This window comes from Notamacropus eugenii, chromosome 5 (genome assembly GCF_028372415.1).
Source record: "Notamacropus eugenii isolate mMacEug1 chromosome 5, mMacEug1.pri_v2, whole genome shotgun sequence".
Classification (NCBI taxonomy): domain Eukaryota; kingdom Metazoa; phylum Chordata; class Mammalia; order Diprotodontia; family Macropodidae; genus Notamacropus; species Notamacropus eugenii.
In genome coordinates this window covers 246,338,721-246,362,192 of record NC_092876.1, presented here as the reverse complement: position 1 = coordinate 246,362,192, position 23,472 = coordinate 246,338,721, and the positions used below count along the sequence as shown (strand labels likewise).

The following is a 23,472-nucleotide window of genomic DNA, read 5'->3' as shown; positions in this document are numbered from 1 at the left end:
CTGGATGCCTTTAAGAGGCATTCAGTTAGAGTAGGGACTCAATAGACATGTAAGGATGTTTTCTACTTTCTTTTAAAGAGAGGTATTTGTGGTTGTGAGTGTCACTGCTGCAGCTCTTTACAAGAACTACAAAAGTAAAGGACTTGAGCAGATTTAAATGAGAAACAAGGACTTCACAATGAGTATTTTGAAGGAGGCCCCCTCAGGCTGAGATAAATAAACAGAGTTGGCCTGAGCTCGAAAGTTAGCGAGTCAAGGCATACTTCTGATCTATACTGGCTGTGCCACCCTAGGCCAAAAACATGATTCCATGCTCCAGACAACTCTCTGAGACCAGAACTTACACTGCAGGTGCTGATATATTGTCAGACTGGTGGCAAACTATACACAAGGATTCCTGCAAAGATGCCTGTTGACTTAGAAAACCACATATGAACATTTTCTATGTGTTATTATATTTTTATTTATTAAAATATGTTCAATATTTCCCAGTTCCATTTTAATTTGGCTCAGGTGCACTTAGGAGTGTTTGTGGGCTGTGTGTTAGATGGCAGGCTCTGTTCTAGACCAATTAAATCACAGGTTCAACAAAGCTGGATTCTTTGACAGTATTCCTAGGGGGAAATCTCACATGATCCTATTTGATATTTTACCATAAAACATACGGAATTTTGATTAAAGTTTAATGCTTTAAATTTTAAATGATATTTTAAATACATATTTATGTGTATATATTTTTAAAGCACTCAAATGTACATAGAAACATATAATTTAACTTACTTCTCCTTGTGAGTTGGTCACCCTCTTCTCATCTATTTCTATGGATAAAAAAGAAGACATAATATATTAGGGAATTTTATACAACAATGTAAATTAAAGGAACAACCACAAAACAATCAAAAGTGAATGTTGCAAAGACACAAATGTAAAGTCCCTTCATGAAGGGGAAAGAGAGGGAGAGACAGAGAAAAACAGAGATAGATAGAAATAGAGAGAAACAGAGACAGAAAGAGAGAGCTGGAGGGAGACAGCTTCAATTTCGGCTGGCTGTGAGTTTAGGGCAATTGGTTCAAGGGTTTCTGATCACCTCTCTCTTGGTATGGTATATGCCTTTACAGAAAACACTCACTCAAGATATAATAAAAGTCAGCTTGACTTTATCCAGAGGAAAAAAATTATATAATAGTACATATAGTAAATAAAGTCTAAAGAGTTGCTTTAACTTGTCAGGGACCATGAGCTCCCTGAGAGAAGGACCTTTCTTTATATCTCCAACTGGAAGCACAGTGTGTGGCACACAGTTGGTGCTTAATAACTTACTGACTACTTTTTATTGACTATTAAAAACTATGTGAAAAATGCTCCATATCACTAATAATGAATGAAATGCAAATCAAAATATCCCTGAGCTTTCACTTGACCATCAGATAATTGTTAATGATGATAAAAGATGATAATAGTAAATATTGAAGGGGTGTAGAAAGATAGACACACTATTGCATTCTTGGTGAAGCTGTGAATCAGGACAACTAATTCTGAAAGTATTTTGAATTATGCAAATAAGGTGACTGAAAATTCATACCCTTCAATCCAGAAATTCTACTGCTAAGCATATACACCTAAGAAGGTCATTGATTGAAAAGAAGAAAACTCCCATATACCTCCAAATACAATATAAATATGTTATAAATATTATAAATAAATACAAATAAATAATATAAATAAAAAGTGTTATACCAACACTTATAGTAACAAAGAACTAGTGGAGAGGGTGGAGTTTGGGAGGGGGTGTTGCTAAACCAGGGGTGGGGAACCAGTGGCCTCATGGCCACATATGACCTTCTAGGTCCTTAAATGTGGTTCCTTACCCCTGGATAAACTGTGGCACATGAATGTCATGGAACATTACTATGTTGTAATAAATGATGAATAAGATCAATGCAGATAAGAAGACTTCCATGCATGGATATAGGGTGAAGTGAGCAGAGTCAAAACCACACACAGGAGCCGCAGCAATGTCAATTAGAATAACGAACACAAAACAACCAAAAGTGAATGTTACAAAATTACAAAGAATAAGTGAGATCCCAAATAAACAGGATGAGAAGACAACCCACCCCATTCCTTTGCAGAGGTAAGAAGTCTACAGTTATTAAACACTGCATGTATTTTGAACATTTTTAATGTATTGATCCATTTTTTCTGATTTTTCTCTCTCCTTCCACTTTTTATTTAAAAAAAATATACATACATACATACATATATATATATATATATATATATATTTTATTAATTGTTAAATGAGGTCATTCCTCAGGGAGGGGAAAGAGGATATGCCCAAGTATTTGATGTGAAACTTCTCTCTCTTATCCATCATTCACCATTAGCCATTATCCTATTTTTTCTTTGATTTACCTCCTTTCCCCCAAATTGCTAGAAAACCCCTTTTGCTTTGACTTCCTTGTGAACCTAAGCTCATTCTGAGCATTAGTATTCTTAGACATGCCTTTGCTGCGTGTCTTACCCAACTCTTCACTTTCTCTTAGCCCTTCTCTCTCCCCATTCAATCTGTTGATTTTACCATTGTAGAGTCTTTCATATATGACTTTCCTGGTCCCTCTCCCTTCTTTCTCCAGCCCTCATTGGTTAGTGTCTTCCACTGAGATTAACTCCCATTCATACTGTAGTTGCATAAACATAGTTATTTGCATTTTTTTCTCCCTCATTGGAAGATGAGCTCCATGAGATCAGGGATCAGGTTTTAACTTTCTTTGTATCTGCAAAACTTAGTTCAGTGTTTAACACATACTAAGTACTTAATAAATGCTTGTTGAGGGGCAGGTAGGTGGATAGAATACTGGTCCTGGAATCAGGAGGACCTGAGTTCAAATCTGGCCTCAGACAATTGCTAGCTGTGTGACCCTAAGCAAGTCACTTGCCTCTAAAAATAATTTTAAAAAATAAATGCTTGCTGACCGATTCACTGTATGACTTTTTAAAATTTCACTCTATTCATTAAATCCCCTGTTTTTCTCTTCAGACCTTTTACCTTCATATTTCAAATTACTTTCATGGTTTACCTTCATACTTTTAAAATCTAATTCTTAAGAATTTTCCATCCTTCCTAGGTTGACTTCCTATGTAAAATCTTAGACCATGAGATCTTGCTGAATGCAATGAAAATCTGTTCTCCAAATACAGGGAACTTATGAACCTATGCCTGATTTTCCATTCCTCTATTTTAAGATGAAGTTTTCATTTTTATACAAGGTTTCACCCCGGAAATCACTTTCTCTTTATTTTTTTCAGAAATGAAAGTTCTCTCAATTGATTCTTCTATCCTTTGACAGATGAAATTGTCATAAAGCCAAGTTTAAAATTATTAGCTTCTCTGTTTGGAAGAGAAAGCTCCATCATATGTCTGGATAATTTGTATGTTATCCAGGACTACTCCATCACCTCTCCATAAGAAGCTTGGGATTTGTTTTCCAAACTTATCATGTTTCCTTGTTCTATTCAGCTGGCTTGTAGTAAACTTTGGCAATAAAATCATTTCTGTTTCTCTCTTGTTGATCTTGTCTCAAGTGCTTTCTGTTCTGCTTCCCCATCTCTGATCCCTCAGTTTATCTGCATAAATGCATATTCTTAACATAGACTGGTATTGTAAAGGAAATAGTTATGCCAATTTTGACCTGAAATTGACCCAAAGCATAACCACGGCATAGGAGAATATATTAGAACTGTACCCCAGTAGACTCTTTTCACTCTCTACTATGGACTGGTTTTCAATAACAAACATTTATAAAGTACTTATTATGTGCCAGCTACTGCATTACAAATATAAGCAAAAAGGAAGTTAATATCCGCACTCAAGGAGTTTACTTTCTAAAAGGTCAAGACAGTATTTAAAGAGAAGGTGAAAGGGGTAGGGGAAGGTACTGAGGTTGGAGAATGATGAAGAAGTCCAGAGTGTAAACTGATGAGAAATAAAGATGACTGGCCTGGCGTTCTCCTTAAATGGAGGTTCTGAAAGGAATCATACAATCATCTTTAGGGATTTAGAATCCTTTTGAGGCATGAATTTTCAAGATTAAAATAATCTTTCAAGATGAAAAGATTCTGGGGCATCCTACAGGCTGTATGGCTTAAAGAATATACAGGTATAATGATTCTGATGCAAGTTGACCTGTGGGTCAATCTCCATCCTTAAGATAATTAGACCCATTTTATAAGAGTTAATAATTGTATTAAAAAACCTTTTAATGATCAAATAACTATATGACTTGTTCTAAGCCTTAGTGCTGCATGTGTTAAAATAACATCCAATTAAGCAACTCAAACTAGTTTAAGACGGAATGTACTGGTTGACTTGGTAGTGGAATGAATAGTATTTAGAACTGTTGTTCACTCTGTTTTAGTTTCCAGAAAAGACTAATATCTAATACTTGGGTGGAAAATTCTGGATAATTCTAGCAAATTCTACCTTCCCTAATTTTTCAAGGGAAAGAGTAGAATGGTCAGTTCAGAAAAAATAATACCCTGAACTTGATGTAATTCCTGTAAAAAATCTGGTAGAACACCAGAAAGATAGAGATAACATTATATTTCACTCTTTCAGTACAAATCCTTTCCTCATTACCTTTGAGTTATCAAAGAGGAACAGTGTTTAACAATGGCAGCATTGTGATCTGTAGAATTCTTAAATGTCATTGGGTCGTCTTAAGCTTCCTATTTTTGTTCAAGGGAGTTTCAAAAATCCATGTAGAAGTCAGAACATATCGTTACAGGAATAAAATAGGATCTAATCATTCAGGGTTGTAATTTTTCTACTGCATTAGTCAGTGCGCATGGATCCAGTGTCGATACACAGCTACAGCTTTGCAATATAAAAAATTTCAGCAAAATTAACAGACATCTGTTAAATGACTCCTATATGTGCTGGTACTATGCTAGCATGCTCATGAATACAAAGATAAAAATGACACAGACCTTGTTCTAATGGAGCTTATGATCTGTTCTGAGAGAGGCAAGAAAGAACATGTAGTAATGACACAAGGGAGTTTGAGTTTATATAAAAGAGAGGCCTAGGCAACCTACTGTGGGGAGGAGGGAATCAACTATCATAATACAAATACTTGCTCCACTCAATCAAACTAATTTATCTGATTCCCCTCCCCTCTCCCCAAGGAATAGTCCTATGACTGAATTGGCTAAATAAGCTGTGTGTCATGTAGATACAGGCTGAGGACTGTTTTTCCAGATTTTTCTTTTAAATTTGAGGCAGGGAAGCTAAAAATCCCAAAATTAAGGCAACAGAGCAAAGTATTAAGTGAACTAAGGGCAGAAACTGCTTCAGAACACCCATCCATCACACTACTACATATTAACATTCTGATGGCTTTTTTCACCCTTTCCCCATCTTCCTCTCCCACCACTCCTTCCTACTCCACTCCCTTTCTCTCTGTCTCTGTCTCTCTCCATCTCTCTGTTTCTCTGTCTGTCTCTCTCTCTCTCTCTCTATTTCTCTCTGTCTCTCTCTCTATCTCTTTCTTAGAAAAAATAAATAGAAAGTCTAAGGTGTTTGAAAAGAAAAAACCAAACAAACTAGGAATGCAAGTTCTGTGAGGCCTTTTTAACAAAGTTCATCCGCAAAAGGCATTGTGTGTCAGTGAATTCCAAGGTCAATGTAAATTCACAGTGCAATATCACAGCCCCCAAAATTAACATAATATTAGGTTTCTTTAAGAAAAGGCTTACTGTCTAGAAAAAGGGTCCTGGTATTCCCTTTGTATTATGCCCTATTCTAACAATAACTGAAGTATAATTTTCATTTTGGGGTGCCACATTGTAAAAAGCATATTAATAAACTGGAGATCATCAAGAGATGGGAAACCAGAAAGATATTGAAATGCCATATGAAGGTCAGCTAACATGGCAGCTAGGTGGTCCAGTGGATAGAGTCCTCAAGATGATGTGAGTTCAAATCTGGCCTCAGATGTACTTGCTGGCTACGTGACTCTGAGCAAGTCACTTAACCTCTACCTCAGTTTCCTCATCTACAAAATGGGGATAATAATAGTACCTACCTCCCAGGGTTGTTATGAGGATCAGACAAGAAAATAATTTTAAAGCACTTATTGCATGGCCTGGCACAGAGTAAGCACTCTATAAATGTTAGTTATTATTAATATTATTATCGTTATTGTCAGTGGAAGGAACTATAGATGCTAGCATGGAGGAGAGAAGGTTTAGGGAGGACATGATACACATCTTCAAGCATTTGAAGATTTACTGTATAGAAGAGAGAATTAAACTGTTCTACATATTGCTGGAGAGCCAACCTGGGTATATTAGGTGGAAATGGCAAAGGGACAAATTTAGGCTTGATGTAAGGAAATCCTGATTAATCAAAAGCTGACCAAAAGGAGAAAGGGCTGCCTCCTAAGCCTGTGGGCTCCCAGCATAAGAATTATTCAAGTGAAGGATGTATGACCACTTGTCAGGCAAACAACAGAAAGGATTTTTGTTCAGGTACTGTTTTGATTGGATGGCCTCTACAGTCCCTTCCAATTCTGAGGTTTGGTAATTCTGTAAAAAATGAATATATTCTTCTTCAGATTTTTCTGACTTTCGTCTGTCCTATACAAAAGTTGCTGTAAAAACTAGAGAAAGTCACAGATGGTGATCCAAGCTGGTCATTCCTAAAGGGTTTAGCCATCACAGTGTTCTGGGAAAGATGAGTTGATCTTGAATCAGCAGTTGTTTCTCCATCAAACACAAATAGGATTTAAAATCAAAATATGATGAAATAATTTATACTAGAACAGAGTTGACCAATCAGTTTTCTTAGGACATGTTTGTGTTCAATTATCCAACAAACCCAAACAGGAAGCAAAGCAGCCAATGTTTGACTTCACCTTTGGAATTTATCTTTTCTATTTTCTTCCCTTTACCCTATCTTGTACACTTGACCACCACCACCTCCTCTCCCTCCCTGCCCCATTTATGCAAGATTTACACAAGTCTCACTCAAATCAAGCTTCTCTCTATCAACTGGAAGTGGAGCTAACCTATTGTGTGCAAAGAAGGAAAATAGTCTTTTCTGGGGAATACTAAGCATCAAGTAAGTTTACAGAGAGACCTACAGAATAATATCATTGAAGCTATAGGTATAGAAAATTATTTTATAAATAAGGTGTAAGACCAGTTGATGGAAAGAGAAGCTCATGGAGAGAAGCTTGATCTGTATAGAGTGAGACTACACAAAAACTCTTAGCAATATTGTAGCCAAATTCTAGAGAGTTCCCAAGTCAAGAAGAAAATATTGCAAGCAGCCAGAAAGAAACAATTCGAGTATTATGGAAATACAATCAGGATAACACAAGATCTAGCAGCTTCTACATTAAAGGATTGCAGGACTTGGAATGATATTCCAGAAGTCAAAAGAGCTAAGATTAAAACCAAGAATCACCTACTCAGCAAAACTGAGTATAATACTTCATGGTAAAAAAAAATGGTTATTTAATGAAATAGAGGACTTTTAAGCATTCTTGATGAAAAGACCAGAGCTGAAAAGAAAATTTAACTTTCAATCACAAGAATCAAGAGAAGCATGAAAAGGTAAACAGGAAAGAGTAATCATAAGAGATCATAAGGGACTTACTAAAGTTGAACTGTTTACATTCTTACATGGAAAGATAATATTTGTAACTCTTGAGACTTTTCTCAGTATTTAGGCAGTTGTAGAGAGAGGGGGCACAGGGTGGGTTGAATATGAAGGAATAATATCTAAAAAAGTAAAATTAAGGGGTGAGAGAGGAATACATTGGAAGGAGAAAGGAAGAAATGGAATGGGGCAAATTATCTCTCATAAAAGAGGCAAGAAAAAGTTTTTTCAATGGAGGGGAAAATGGGGGAGGTGAGAGGGAAAAAGTGAAGCTTACTGTCATCACATTTGGCATAAGGAGGGAACAACGTGCACACTGAATTTGGTATGAAAATCTACCTTACATTACAGGAAAGTAGGGGAGAAGGTGATAAGTGGTGTGGGGGGAGGTGATAGAAGGGAGGGCAAATGTGAGGAAGGAGCAATTAGAAGTAAACACTTTTGGAGAGGGACTTGTATAACCTTTATTGAATTGCTTGCATTCTCAGTGGGGATGGGTGGGGAAGGAGGAAGGGAGAGAAGTTGGAATTCAAAGTTTTAAAAACAAAAGTTAAAAATTGTTTTTATATGCAGCTGGGAAATAAGATATACAGGTAATGGGGTATAGAAATCTATCTTGCCCTCCAAGAAAATAGAAGGGATGCAGATAAGGAAAGGGAGGAATATAATAGAAGGGGGGCAGATGGGAGAAAGGGGTAATCAGAAAGTATGCTGTCTTGGGGTAGAGAGAGGGGAAAGATGGGGAGAAAATTTGGAACTCAAAATCTTGTAGAAATGAATGTTAAAAACCAAAAATAAATAAATTTAAAATTTACAAAGAAAGGAAAAAAGAAAACCTCACAGGCTATATGATCTATGAGGTCACGAAGAATCAGACATGACTAACAGCCAACAACAACAACCCATAATTTACTATCTATAGGACCATGGGCAAATCAAATAACTTTCCAGTTTCCTCATTGTAAAATGGGAATAATAATACTGATACTACTTGCCTCAGAGAATCTAATGAGCAATGTATATTAAAGTACTTACGTGTAAATTTTTCTGCAAACACATTATTTTTATTCCCTCTTTCCTAGAATCCTAGGCATTCTTTACTTTTTTCCAGGATTTTTCTGTACCATTCCTCAAAGTACAAATCAAAGCTGACCTCCCACACCTCACTCTCTTGTCTAATTTCAATACACTTGATCATTTCTTTCTTCTTGTTGCTTCAGTATTTACATATCTAATTTATACTACATAATTTCATATTTAATGTTTTTCTCAAAGTGTTATATGTATTTATATTTTGTTTCCACCAAACTCTTTAAAGGTATAAAGTATGTTTCCAAAACTCTTAGGACCATAGAGAGAGTGCTGGGAGGGACTTTAGAAATTAAGTCTGATACTTTCATTTTATATCTCTCTCTGTCTTTTACTTTTTTTATTGAGCCTACCTCAGGGCTATAGGCAGTAGAATTAAATTCTTTTTGATTAGCAGGGACTTAAAAGCACCACTTCATCTCTGTTACTCACTGTGAGATCATTTAATCTCTGTGGTCCTCAGTTTCTAGAATTTCAGTTGTCTCAGGTGGTAATATAAAGTCCCTTCCAGCTCTCAATGTTATCACTGCAGTGCTAGAATTTGGATAAGATGAAGGATTTTGGAGGGAAAATGATTTATGTCTTTGTCTTACTGAATTTTAGATGGTGATGAGGTATTCAATTGGATAAATTCTGTACACAGGGAGACATATGTGCATGACAGGCTCTGAATAAAAGTTCATCAGTTTGCTGATTCCCCAATGGTAGAGAAATAGATCTGACAGTCATTGGTAAACCATGGGAGAGAAAGATGGGTTTGATTGAGTGAATGTGGGAGAAAAGCAGTTATCTTGGAGGAACAGAAATGGCAAATTGATAAGAAGGCACAATCTAGTTGCTTCACAGTAAAAACTGAAAGATGATAAGCCTTTGAGAAAAGACTGCCAAGATTATATACTATGGTGAAATAAAAAATATGCCAACACGGAGGGAAAACTTTTGAATAACCTGCTGGAAGGTCACTGGAGGCCAGTGGTGCATGGAAATAAGTTTCTATGGGCTCACAAGAACCAATGATTAAATTTATAGTCTGAGCATTTGCACATCAGTAATCTGCAAATGCAACCAATCAGGAAACGCTTTATTCTTTTGTTGATTGTAAAGTCTTTAAGAAGTGATGGAGAAATAACTTAAAACTTAATAATAAATTTTAAAGTGTGTTGTATATTTACGAAGAGCCAGTTATTAAACATTTACCAGAACACCCCTGCTAGATACCTTGGTTTTCATAGAAAGTTAAAGACAAAAGTGAATCCAGAGGAATATGGGGGTATTGTTCAAATTTAATTCAAGCAAGATTTTCTTAAGGGCTTACTATGTGTCAGGAGGGCAAGTTGGTAGTGCAATGGATAGAGCCCTGGGTTTGGAATCAGGAAGACTTATCTTCCTGAGTTCAAATGTGGTCTCAGATATTTATTAATTATGTGGCTCTGGACAGGTCACTTAATCCTGGTTGCCTCAGTTTCCCGATCTGTAAAATGAGCTGAAGAAGGCAATGGTAAACCATTCCAGTATCTTTGCCAAGAAAATCCAAATGGAGTCCTGAAGAATTTGGCAGGACTGAAATGACTGAACAACAACAACATATGCCAGAAAGGATCAGCATAGCATGATAAATAGAGAGTTGGCTTCAGAGTCAGTAAGACCTGAGCTGAAGGCCCAGTTTTAACGTATATTGGTTTGTGAGCTGGGGAAAGTCATTTAACCTCTCCATCCATGCTCAGGTAACTCACTAAGACTATAAATTAAAGAGAAGGTTCTGATTTGTACTTGTATAAAGGAAAAGTTCACCAGCAATTCCTTGTACTGAGGGAACCGCTGATCCGGGACAAAAACGTAACAGGTCCCATGGTAAGCATTTTTAATACAAACACAAAACAAAAATAGTCCGTGTCCTCAAGGAGCTTACATTCTCCTGGCAGGAAACACCATGTAAACAGGTATGTAAAAATACAAATTCAATGTAGTTTGGAAGAAAAATACTAACCACACGGTGTTACCTGCCCGTTACCTTTATTTTAAAAGTTCTGAGAGGGTTCATTGGAGAGACATTAAACTAAAATTTGAAGAGGCATCTAAAAGACAAAAGTAAAAACAGACTATTCTGCTGCTGAGGGACAGGCATGGAGAAATAGATGCAATGTGGGGTACAAAGAGCCACGAGTAGATCAGTTTGACACAAGCCCAGAGTACATGATGCAAAGTAATGTAAAACTTTTTAGGAAGGTTAGACTGTAGTCAGACTGTGAAGGACTTTAAATGCCAAACAGAGGAGTCTGTATTTTGTCACAGATGCAAAAGAGAGCCCCAGAATATCATGAACAAAGCAGTGACAAGGTCAGGTTTGTGTTTTAGGGATGTTAATTTGTAGCTGTGTCAAGAATGGGTTGCAGAAGGAGACTCTAGGGAGGCCACTTAGGAGGCAGTTGCAGTAGTCCAGATCAGAAATAATTTTGGAGGCACCTATGGTAGAGGCTATGTGCTGGGGAAATGGTAATCCACTCCAATAGCTTTGCCTAGAAAATCCCAAATAGGGTCATGAAGAGTTGGACACTATTGAAAAATGAGTGAACAACATATAGAAGGAAATAGTCAATGGTGTTAATCACTTCAGAGAAATCACAGAAGATGAGGACAAAGAAAAATATATAAGATTTAGCAATTAAAACATCATATATATATACATATATATATATATATAGTGTTAATAGAAGATAATTTCAGAGAGAATGTACTAGTGTGGAGACCATATATATAGTGTTAATAGAAGATAATTTCAGAGAGAATGTACCAGTAGTAAGGACTGGGAAAGTCTCCTAAAGGATACATTTGAATCTTGAAGAAAGATAGTGAAGACAGGGACCAGAAGTGAGGAGAGAGCTCTTCAGGCATAGGAGAGAGCCAGTGAAAAGAGTCACGTTTTTTCCTAGTAGGCAAGAAACTCAGCAAGAAGGTCAGGAGAGCTGGGATGATGGAATGCATGAAGGGGAGTAGACTGTAGGAAGACTAGAGGAGTAGAAAGCAATCAGGTCATAAAGGGCTCTAAATGACAAACATTTAATAAGCCATTTTATATTTGATCCCAGTAGTACTAGGGAGCCAGTGAAGTATATGAAGGGAGTGATGTAGTCAGATATGTGCTTTAAGAAAATCATTTTGACAGCCTAATTGGAATTGGAAGAGACTTTAGGCAGGAAAAACAACCAGAAGTCTCTGGTAATCATGCAAATTTGAGGTTATGTGGACTTGTACCAACATGGCAGCTATTTGTGTGGAGAGAAGGGGGTTTATATGAGAACTCTTTCAATGAGACTTGAAAATAGGTTGTATATCTGAAGTAGCTATAAGAAAGGAGTTGAGAATGACACCAAGGTTGTAATATTGGGTAACTGGGAGGATGGTGGTACCCTTGACAATAAATATGAAAATTAGAAAGAAAAGTGGGTGTTGGGTGGAGGGAGATAATGAGTTCTGCTTTGGACACATTGAGTTTGAGGTGCCTATAAGACATCTACTTCAAGATATACAAAAGCTAGTTGGTGAAGTAAAACAAGCTCAGGAGAGAGGTGGAGTTGGCTATATTGAACTGGGAATCATCTGCATAAGATTGTTTTTAGAAAAAAAATTACAAGTAGGGAAAGTAGAAGATAGATTGGAGGATTTTTAAGATTTACATGATGAATACCTAAAGAAGACACTTTAAACATTACCTTTCCTAATCCAAACCTAGAAATATTTTTGTTATTGTTTTTCAGTCATTTCAGTTACAGCTGATGCTTCATCACCCCATTTAGGTTTTTCTTGGCAAAGTAGCTGGAGTGGCTTGCCATTTCTTTATCCAGTTCATTTTACAGATGAGGAAACTGAGGCAAACAGGGTTAAGTGACTTGCCCAGAGCTAGTAAGTATCTGAGGCCAGATTTGAACTCAGGAAGATCAGTCTTCCTGACTCTAGACCCAGTGCAATATCTACTATGCCACCTAGCTCCCTAGAAATATAGTTAGACAATTTTATTCATGCATAAAATTAACTTGATTTTATACTGTTTAGAGTATTTATGAACTTGATTAGAATATACATATTTAGATATTTCAGATTATAGATTTAGAACTGGAAAAAATCATAAAAACCATCAAGTCTAACTCTCTACTTTTATGGATGATGAAACTGAAGCAGAGAGGTTAAGTGATTTGTCCAGGATCGTATAGTTTAATAAGTTTCTGAAGTGGGATTTGCACTTGGGTCTTCCTGACTAAATATGGTACCCTACTCACTACGGTATATAGATTAACATAAGAAGCTCTGTAGACAATACAATAGAGAAAAGTATTAAGGTTAACATTCAGATAATTTGCTATAAAACTCTGCTTATTTTCCTCTTACTTTGGGAAAGAGGAAGTGTTTTGTTATACTTGAGTATATGTGTTCTTAGATTTCCTATGTCACTTAGAGGGTTAAATTTATTTACTTTGTCGTGAAAACCTGTTTTTTGGTCTCCTTAGTTATAGTATGGTTTTTCTGTTGAGCTCTTTGAAGAGCTCCTTTTCTCAGCAACTCGGATCTATCTTTGACTCCTAATACAGATATTCCTACCAATCAGTGCTGCTCTGGGGACACAGCTAGCATTGATAATGAAATGTCCAAATCCTCTCCTCTTGTAAAGTTCACCAGGTCCTCCAATGGTCAAGGGGAAGAAGGCTGACATGTTCTCCCACATGCCCCAAACAATTCCTTCCCAGCGGTTTCACTAAAGGCTATGAACACTAAGCTCCCAATATGAATTTCTTGGTTCTAAACTGGCTTGGTAATTTATAGATCAAAATTGTCATGACCAAGTTTTCTCTACCATTCTGAACACAATTTCAGTGCAATGTCATTCTAGCTTATACAATGGCTTTCACAGGTTATCTAGATTAACCAATGACTTTTTAATACTTAGTCTAAAGTCTATGAGTAAATAGAGAAATGTTTCTACCTGGTTAAGGTATCAAAGTGTAGTATGCAGTCACTTATTGACTGAACAATTCAATTGATCCCCGCCCTTACAGAGTCTAAGTATCAGTTTGGTAATCTGTCAAGAATTTGTGATTATTCTAATATACTGAAAATGACATTGAACAATTAAACATGTGCCGCATAGTGAGAAAAGAGGGCATTTCCAAATAATTCTGTACTAAAAACAACTCAGATTTAAAGTGCTTGCCCACTACCCACTCTATGCCCCCCTGCCAAAAATCACCCCCCTCAGATTTTCTTCCCATTACTGACTAAATGTCAAATAGAAAGTGTGCTATCTCTGTTCTATGAATTAGTTGTATTTTAGTCCTTCAAAGAGGAAGTGAAATTTAAGTGAAGAAGGTTGTCAGGGTAGATACTAGAGGTGACTAAGCACAAATGAGTGTCTATAAGAGGCAGTGTGCAGTAGTGGAGAGACAGGTAGTTATGAAGTCAAAAAATGTCCTGCCTCTAACTGGTACTGGCTGCATAATCCTAGGAAAGTTGCTTGATTTCTCAGAGCCCCAGGCAAACTTTCTAAGATTTTAAATTGCATAGCAGAAGCTACTCTGCATTGGTAAAAAGTTTCCTTGCAAGAATTTTAATGAAACCATAACTCCAGATTTTTTAAAAATTGTGACATATGACATTAAGAACTCAGTTTCATTGAATATTTAACTTTTCAGTCAATTGCTTCAGCATTCTATGGGAGTACCCATTAATCTAGCAGCCAGGGCAAGTTTCAAACAAAAATCTTCACTCACTCTTTCTCTTTCTTTCTCTCTTCCTTCCTTCCTTTTCTTTTTCTTTCTTTCTTTCTTTCCTTTTTTCCTTCTTTCTTTCTTTCTTCCTTCCTTCCTTCCTTCCTTCCTTCCTTCCTTCCTTCCTTCCTTCCTTCCTTCCTTCCTTCCTTCCTTCCTTCCTTTCTTCCTTTCCTTCCTTCCTCCCTCTCTGTCTCTCTGTCTCTCTGCCTCTCTGTCTCTCTGTCTCTCTGCCTCTCTGTCTCTGTCTCTCTCTCTCTCTCTCTCCCTCCTCCCCACCCTCCCTCTCTCCCTCTTTTTGATCAGAACCTGTGATTTCATTAATGTGGAAACTCTATCCTATACACAGATAAGCAACTTGTGTGTAATTCAGAGCCTTAGATAGTGGTGTGCGGGTGTTGAGACATGCCCATGGTCTCATCACCACAGTCACAAGCAGGACTTAAATCCTGGTCTTCCTAGCACCCTCACAACTTGGGGGAAAAAAATTTAGAACATGACATGTTCATGCTCATTTGTGTTTAACCATAAGCAATTTTGAACGACCAAAGTGCATAGGAAAAAGCCTAAAGTCCATGCCAGTTTTTAATGATTAATAGAATGCTAACATTTGGATTAATACATCAGCCAGGTCTCTATAACCAAAGTAGTGGGAAGAATTAAGGTAATTACCTCTTCCTAAAATTACGTCTGTGCCTGAAAGATAGATGGAGATTTTGCCTTAACTGTTCACTTTGCTTTGGAGTCCCAGTCACCCAAAGATATGTTAAAAAAAAAAAAAACCAACAAACTACAACTCATGTGAATATGTGCTTTATGTGTTGTCTTTATCACCAATAACATTCTCTATTGCTTTCCTGATCCAAAGCATTCACATGAATTGACTTATCCTTTCCTAGAATGACTATAACAGCCAGAAGATTTCAGTTTTCCCAGGACTTCTTCCTTGTGGTGGATGATAAAGAAATATGATATCATTCTGTTCACTGTCATGTGGTTTTTGTCAGAGCATAGTCGGAGCAGGAAATGTAAGAGTGGTGTAGCCACATTATCACCACCCATGGGTGGGAGTTCATGAATTGGCAGTGGAATGAGACTTTCAAAAGAACTTGAGCTCTGACATCACTGGTGGGACTTCTCACAGAGCCACTCTCTACAAATAAATTCCATGAGCTTGTCATCCACTGGCCTCACCCTCTGACAAGCACATTTTAAAGCCTCTTCAGTAAGCAAGAAACAGTATTTAATAATTTATATTGAGTGAAATATGTGGGCTGAGAGACACACAAAAACAGGGAGAGAGAGGAGTATTCCTTTGGTTTTGTGTGTTTGAGTTTCTGTGTGTGTGTGTGTGTGTGTGTGTGTGTGTGTGTGTGTTTTCATGATGGGCAAATTTTGCCTGGGACACTGAGAAATTAGGTGACTTATCTGGGGTCCCATAACCCATGTGTGCTAGTCAGCATTTATTAAGCACCTACTATGTACCAGGCACTGTATTAGATGTAGCGGGTATAAGAAAGGCAAAAATAAAAATGAAAAAGAAGGAGTTCACAGTCTAATAGGGGAGACAAAGTACAAACAACTATACACAAATGAGATATATACAACATAAATCAGAGCTAGTCTCAGAGGACCATGAGAGACTTCTTACAGAAGGCGGGACTTAAGCTCAGGCTAGGAGGAATCTGAGAAAGCCAGAGGTGGCGCTAGCTCCAAAGGCCTATTCAATATCCAATCTAGTGGTTTTTGGTTCCAACTTACAAACACATATTTTAAAAAACCAGTAAACTGTGTATACCTTTCCTGATCCCCCAAGCTGTTTGGTGTGTCAACCCTGATTATCTTTAGGTATTTTGCACATATTTTTTACATATGTATACATATTGTCTTAGAATATAAGCTACCTGAGGGCAAGGACTGTTTCACTTTTATTTTTATCTCTCCAGTACCTAACATGGTACCTTGTACATAATAGATGGTTTTTAAATGTCCATTGATTGCTTGATTGAGGTGATTTGACTCTATTGGTAAGCTGTTTTGGTGTCAGAATTAGCTTCCTCTGAACTTCCTAGGTTTTACCTCGCATTTGAATTGACACCCTATAGAGAGTATTCAGCAGAACATAGGCTGGACAGACAACACAGAGATGATAAAATGGGCCCAGAATGGGAACAGGAGGAGAAGAGAAAGCTGAACTACTTTCGTGGAATTACAGAGCTCTTTTCTTGACCTAATATATCTCATGAAAGGAAAGACCTATCTTTTTGTCCTACTTAACGGGTTTTGCTATAGGTCAGTAAGATATGGAACAGCATGCAGGGGTGGAGAACCTTTGGCCTCAAGGCCACATGTGGCTTTGTTGCTTCTTGGGTGCAACCTTTTGACGGAGTCCAAGTTTTACAGAGCAAAGTTCTGTAAATATATATGTATACATACACACACACACATACACATATATGTATATGTATAATTATTGTTGCTCATCCTTTGAGGGTGATGTCTTGACTTGTGCATGAACTGAATTTAAGTTAGGTGGAGTTGTACCTCACAGTGGATGATCTTGACATCTTTTATGTTTGACCAAGCTCTAAATGCTCCACAGCACCTGCTTCGGCTGCCTTCAATGGCATTGGAACGAATTGTTCTCATCCACATGTTCCACAGTGGGGTGAGGGATTCTTCACATGCTTGGGTAGACATCCTGTAACTCACCAACCAGTTTGAGGCCTGTCAGTTACTCTCAACTTGGTTTAGTTTATCTGCCAAGACAGCTTGACCACAGTATGGTCACCGAGCGTGGTGTGGCCGCTGGGCATGCTACAGCTTCTGGGAGCCACAGATGAGAGCTGGGTGACAGGTGGACACCAAAGGAGGATGAGTGACCCTGAAGAGGGCCACAAGCCCTCACACCAGAAGTTCTAGTCCTCTCTTAACCGCTTTACACCTCATATGGTATATATGTGTGTGTGTATGCATGTATGTATGCATGTATGTATGTATGTGTGTGTTTGTCCATATAGTACAAATGGAAGGTCATTTCAAAGGAAAGGCAGTTGAGGGGACCTGAGTAAAGCTACTGCAGAAGATGGGATTTAAGCTAAGGTTTAAAAATAGGGGAACTGGAAGACTGAGATGAGGAGCAGCAGTATTCCAGGCCTGGAGACAATGATTGTAAAGGTGCCAGAAACCAAGCAAGTGCACAAAATGCTGACAAAAATAAGTCCTTGTCTGGTTGTTATTTTTTACATCCAGAGTGAAAACCCTACTGCTGACATGTATGTAATTATGTTTAATTGCCAAGAGAAACTGTGGCAAATCCTGTTAGGCATTCTTCATCTGTCCCCTTTTTACAATTTCACTGAAAAAGTACTTCATTAAACTTTATTTTTCCAGCTGCCATGCTGAGGATGGCTTGTTTCCTCCTCCTCCAATGGTCTTAGCACTGAAATGAAAGTAAATGCTTTGCAGTTCTACAGAACATCATGTGTTAATCAGCACCTAAATTATTGCCCCATCCTACAGGGATCCCTAAACAGTAGGCTTGATATGAGAATATTTCCTTTAACAAGAGGTTTAGTGACCTAATTTGAATACTCTCTTCTTTCTTTCTGCACCACTGGGACCAAGCCTTCATGAGCTACTTCCCCAGGAAAGTTATAAATGTGAGGAATGGAACAGATCCTTTCAACACCCAGACCACATGAATAGCTAAGTCACTGTTGTTTTATTCATTTTGTGAGAGAGCAGAATGTACTCCTGTCTCTCCAAAAAGCTTCTGTATAACATACTAAGTGACTGCTTATGATCTCCAGACAGTAGAAAATATGTCACTGCTGCAAAACTACCTGGTCTGAGTTGAATTAGTAGTTCTTCATGCATACTGGGGAATCTGAGACCCATGAAAATACAAAAATTTCCTCTACTTTAGTGAATAGTTCAAGCAAAGCATCTCCCACTTTAAACATTTTTTTTCCATTAAAATATGTTCCTAGGCTCCTGTTAGGTACATATCGATCCTTCACATTTCATTTTGTGAATGGGTTCCAGCATCTCATCATGGGACTGAGGTGACCCTGGCTAGTCAGCAGAACACAAGCTCTGACAGATGCCACCAATCTTAGAAGGCTTCAACTGCAGGCTGGATAATCAGCACATCTCTTTTAACAAAGGACCAGCCTTGCTAAATGACAAGCTTGTCACCAGATTTGACCACCACATGATAAATTCATCTGATGACCATGGCAACTCATGGAACTTGGGCTTGGAGGGAATATCCACATTAAAATGATCATTGATCTTAGCAAGTAAATCTGTCAGGGCTCTGTCATTGGTAGCAGAAGAACCAGAAGGCAGGAAGAAACTCAGGTTGGAAATTAATCTAGGTCAATGGGGACTGACAGACTAAGCTAGGAGCTAAGAAAGAGTCTAAGCATGTTGTCACAACTGAGAGGAGACAGAGAAGAGTTAAAAGACTCAGAATACCTGAGTTCAATTTATCTGAGTCATTCTAGACACACTTCTGGCCTCAGTTTCTTCAATGTTAGGTCTTCCTGGTCTAAAATTACATGATTTTGTAAAATGAAGGCCAGATTCTATAGATTTAGGGGAAAATGGGGGTTTGGAGCCTGAGTGGGCTAGATGCATGTGAACCACAAGTATAATCTAGGAAAGGGACACACACAGAGGCATGGTCAAAATGTATGAGCCAAAAGTCAGTAACTAGAGTTCCCATTTAAGACAGCTATAAAAAGAGAGGGGGAGGAAGGGAATATAAACTCCTAAAAAAGGGGGAACATAATACAGTGAAAAGTTGATTTCAGACTATCTATTTTCAAATGCTGATTTTTCTCTTCTGTAGGACATTGGACAAGCTTTTTTTAACTTTCCTGGGACTGAGTTTGTTTGTTTTTACAATCAGGGGGTTCAATGGGCTATTGAACAGACATACAACATCTGAGGTAACTTCTAGCTCTACATCTTTGGCTGAAAGCAATACTTTAAAAATCAACATAGGCAGACATGGTGGTCAAGGTCTAATCAGCAGAATTTGGCATTCAGGTATGAGGCACATCAGGAAAGAGGCAAAGATCTTGAGACACAAAGACATTGGGTGGCCTGTCAGGAACCAGACACTGAGATTCAAGAATGAGGGGTGTAAAACTTAGCTCTGTGGGACTGAGTGATAGGTAGGAGGTAACCAGTAGTAAGACTGACCTTGTTTCTGGGCTGAAGGAAGGAATTTATGATCTGCTTCCTGCAGAAGGCCAGAAAGAGCTATAGTTAGCACATGCTTTGGCCTGAGCCACAGTTTGGGGTATATTGGTATACTTTACCAGGCTTGAAGAGTATAGGAGGCAAATAGTTCTTGACAAAATGTGAATTAGCTATACTATTTCCATAGCTACTTAAAATGTAGACTTGTTCAACAGTTATGCTCTGTTCCTACAGGAAAAAAGTGGAATCTGGGATATGAGTTGTTCCTTAAGAGGACTGGTTTCAATAGCAGTGAGTCCAACACACTTTCCTTCAGAAGATAATGGGTTAATAGATTCTTTCTCTGTGACTTTCATTAAAATTGACCACAGTTTGATCCAAATCTCTTAATGGAAACAGATTAAATGTGTTTTTTCCCCCTCTGATCAAAACATACACTCAATCATATATAAACCCTGATAGAACTATAACCAAGAATTAGTCAGATTTAGACTGTTGCTTTAATTCTTCAGATATCACCATGACTGTGTATCTTCATAGAGTCATAGATTTATGGAAGGGAACTTAGAGGTTATTTAGTTTAAACTTATCATTTTATAGATGAGCAAAAACTAGGTCCAGAAAGGGTAAGTAGTTTAAGATGATAGGATAACAGATTAAGATAGGGGTGGGGAAGCTGCGCTCTAGATCCTCAAGTGTGACCTTTTGACTGAATCCAAACTTCAGAAGTTTGGTGTCTAGGCTGTAGGTTCCCCATTCCTGGATTAAGACTTAGAAAGGACCTCACAAATCATCTAGTTCAAACTCATTTTACAGATGATAAAAACAGGCCCAGAAAGTGTAAGAGCAGTAATTTATAGATTGAGGGACTTTAGAGTTCATCTAGTCCAACCCTCTCATTTTACAGATCAGAAAACTGAGGCCTAGACAGGCTAAGTGAATTGATCATTTAAGATTATATTGGCAGCAAGTGGCAGAGCTGGAATTCAAACTGGGCCTTATAATTCCAAATCCAATATACTTTTGAGTATCTTGCCTGCTATACCAAAATACTTTCCTTAGTATTCTCCCTGGGAATCAGACTCACCACTGCATCAAAGAACTCCACTTTTTGTCATGCATTAAGTGAAATACAAGCCTTCCCATCCCCACCCTCTCCATCCTCCACAAAACTGCCAAATTGCTGTCACAACTCCTTTTCACACTTTGTAATCCAGTGAGACTGACTTTCTTTATGTTCCTTGAACTAGATCCTCTATTTCTCAGTTCTGAGATTTTTCCCTCACTCTTCCCCATGCTTGGAACACTTTCCCTCCTCATCTCCACCTCTAATTTCTCTGACTTCCTTCAAGCCTCAGCTAAACGTCTACCATATATAATAAGCCTTTCCCAGTCTTCCTTAATCTTAGTGCCTTCTCTTTGAGACTATGCAGAATTTATCCTGAAAATATCTAGTTTGTTTACGTTATCTCAGCCATTAGACTGTGAAGTCCTTAAGAGTAATAATCGGTTTTTTTCTCCTTTATTTGTATACTTAGCATATAGCACAGGGCTTAGCCCATAGTACTTAATAAAGTGCTAGATGACTAACCATAGCACTCCTCAAGAAATTTCAGGTTTCCATATGGAATTTAAGGTAAGATGTAAACACTATTGTCTAGCATTTAAAGACCTCCACAATATGGCTCCATCCTATCTTCCAGATATATTTCACATTACTCCCCATCAGGATCTGTGTAGTCAAGTTGCTCTACTTGCTGCTTCCCATCTGTGACATTTGATTTTCTTCCTCCGTGTCTGGGGGCACTATGTCTGCAGTGCGCTTTTTCCTTACTTATGCTTCTTGAATCCCTAGCTCCATTCAAAGTTCAGCTCAAGCCCTATCTCTTATATAAGACCCTTCCCTAAGCTATTAGGGATCCTTCAACTCTCCCTCCAAAAAAAATCCCCCAAAACCAAACATTATTTTTATTTACTTTGTATATATCTCATATTTACTTACCTGCATATATATATACATATATATGTATATATACATAATTTTAATGTGTTACAAACATAAGCGCCTTGAAGGCAGGTATTGTTTCATTGTTATTTTTACATCCCCAGAACCTGTGACAATGTCTTACATGTAGAGAAATGTAAATGCTTGTGGAATTGAACAGCATACAGAGACCACACTAGTCTGTTTGACTCCCTGCCTGGTCTTCTTCCTTATCAACTGAACTTGTTTGATGGGGAAAATTCTAGATCTGGGTTAATGGTTTGATTTTTATAGTTTATTAAGCACCTATTATATGCCAGGCACTGTGATAAGCACTGGAGACACAAAGAAAGGTGTAGTTACTCTCTATATGTCTATTATTTGGCCTTTCCTGAAGTTATAGAAGAAAAATCTATTTTTTGAAGGCGATTCATATAATGATAGGCAACAAGTAGCGCCTGGTATAAAAAAAATGTTCCTAAAGTGTTCATTTATCAGATCCTGAAGTTTCTATTTCCAGGACTTCTCTTTCTTCTTGTATTCACCCTTTGAACATGCCAGGCCAGAAAGGATACATTTCAATAAACATATTTTTCTGCATTGCTGCATTGGCTGCATCCTAGTCTCTCAATAGTTAGTAAGTTTGCTTTTCAGGTCATGTAAAATGAATTGTTGATGCTGCTGCTAAAACTGTTCAAGAAGCCGGAGGTGATTTTTTCCCCCTAGTAGGCCATGCATGGCTTGCAGCCATCAGCAGCCCAGCAAAAATTTTAGTCTTTAGCTTGGTTCAGAGTTTGATACTCTGCTGGTGACATAACATGTCACCCAGTATTGAAAAAGATACAGTGGATTTGATTCAATTTTCAGTTTACTCATCTATCATCCTAGCATGCTGCCCAAACAGTAGAATGTGATGACATTTTTCAGTTCTCTATTGCCAAAGAAAATCTTTTTCCTATTAAAGACAATGTTGGGAGAAAATCCTGTACAGTTATGTGGTGGTTTGCAACTACACCTTCTTTTGCTATAGAATATAGTTACTTTGTGGATGTTATAGGTAAGTGTGGATGCTTGAAAATGTTATATACAAAGGAAATGTGAAATCATAAAGAGGAGGGCTTGGGAACAAAATCGTAAATAAGAGTGGAAGATGAATACAAGAAAGCAAACCTGGGCTGATTTTAGAGGAGGAAAAAGGAACAAACGTTTATTAAGTGCCTGAATGTGGCACTTCTTCTACAACTGTTGTGCTAGGTATTTTACAAATAAATCATCTGATTCTTACAACAATCCTAAAGGGTGTTTTATTATTCCCATTTCACAGTTGAGAAAACTGAAGAAGATGGAAGATAAGGGACTTGCCCAAGGTTTCATAGCTAATAAATATCTGATGTCATATTTCAACTCTGGTCTTCCTATTTCCAGATCCAGTTCTCTACCTATTCATTTGATAGCAGTGGGCATCTGAGAGGTAAAGGAAAGAAGATGATGAAAATTAACATAGGTCAAGAGGGAGAAAGAGACTGTTAAAAGGACTTTTGATAAAAGAATACAATATAATAGAAAGATTTAATTCAAACTCTAGGGCTACAGTTATCAATCAAACAGGGAAGACCTTCTTCTCCTCTCAGGTCTAAGGAGAAGGAACCTGTCTGACAAGGACATGGAACAAAATGGAGCTAAGAAAAGATAACAAATTTTCATTGTTAATTTGTACAAGGTTTACTTCTCAAATCGAAAGAAAGGACTGTAGAACTCACCTA

At 37.6% G+C, this 23,472-nt stretch overlaps 1 protein-coding gene across 3 annotated transcripts in view; it reads right to left on the bottom strand.

The window, feature by feature from the left end:
• Window positions 1–23,472, bottom strand: part of PPP1R1C (protein phosphatase 1 regulatory inhibitor subunit 1C) — a 190,120-nt gene that overhangs the window by 90,409 nt on the left and 76,239 nt on the right. For all 3 annotated transcript variants that reach the window (XM_072612573.1, XM_072612571.1, XM_072612574.1), the window contains exon 3: window positions 781–818. In XM_072612573.1, coding sequence (XP_072468674.1) covers window positions 781–818 — 38 coding nt within the window. The remainder of the gene's footprint in view (window positions 1–780; window positions 819–23,472) is intronic.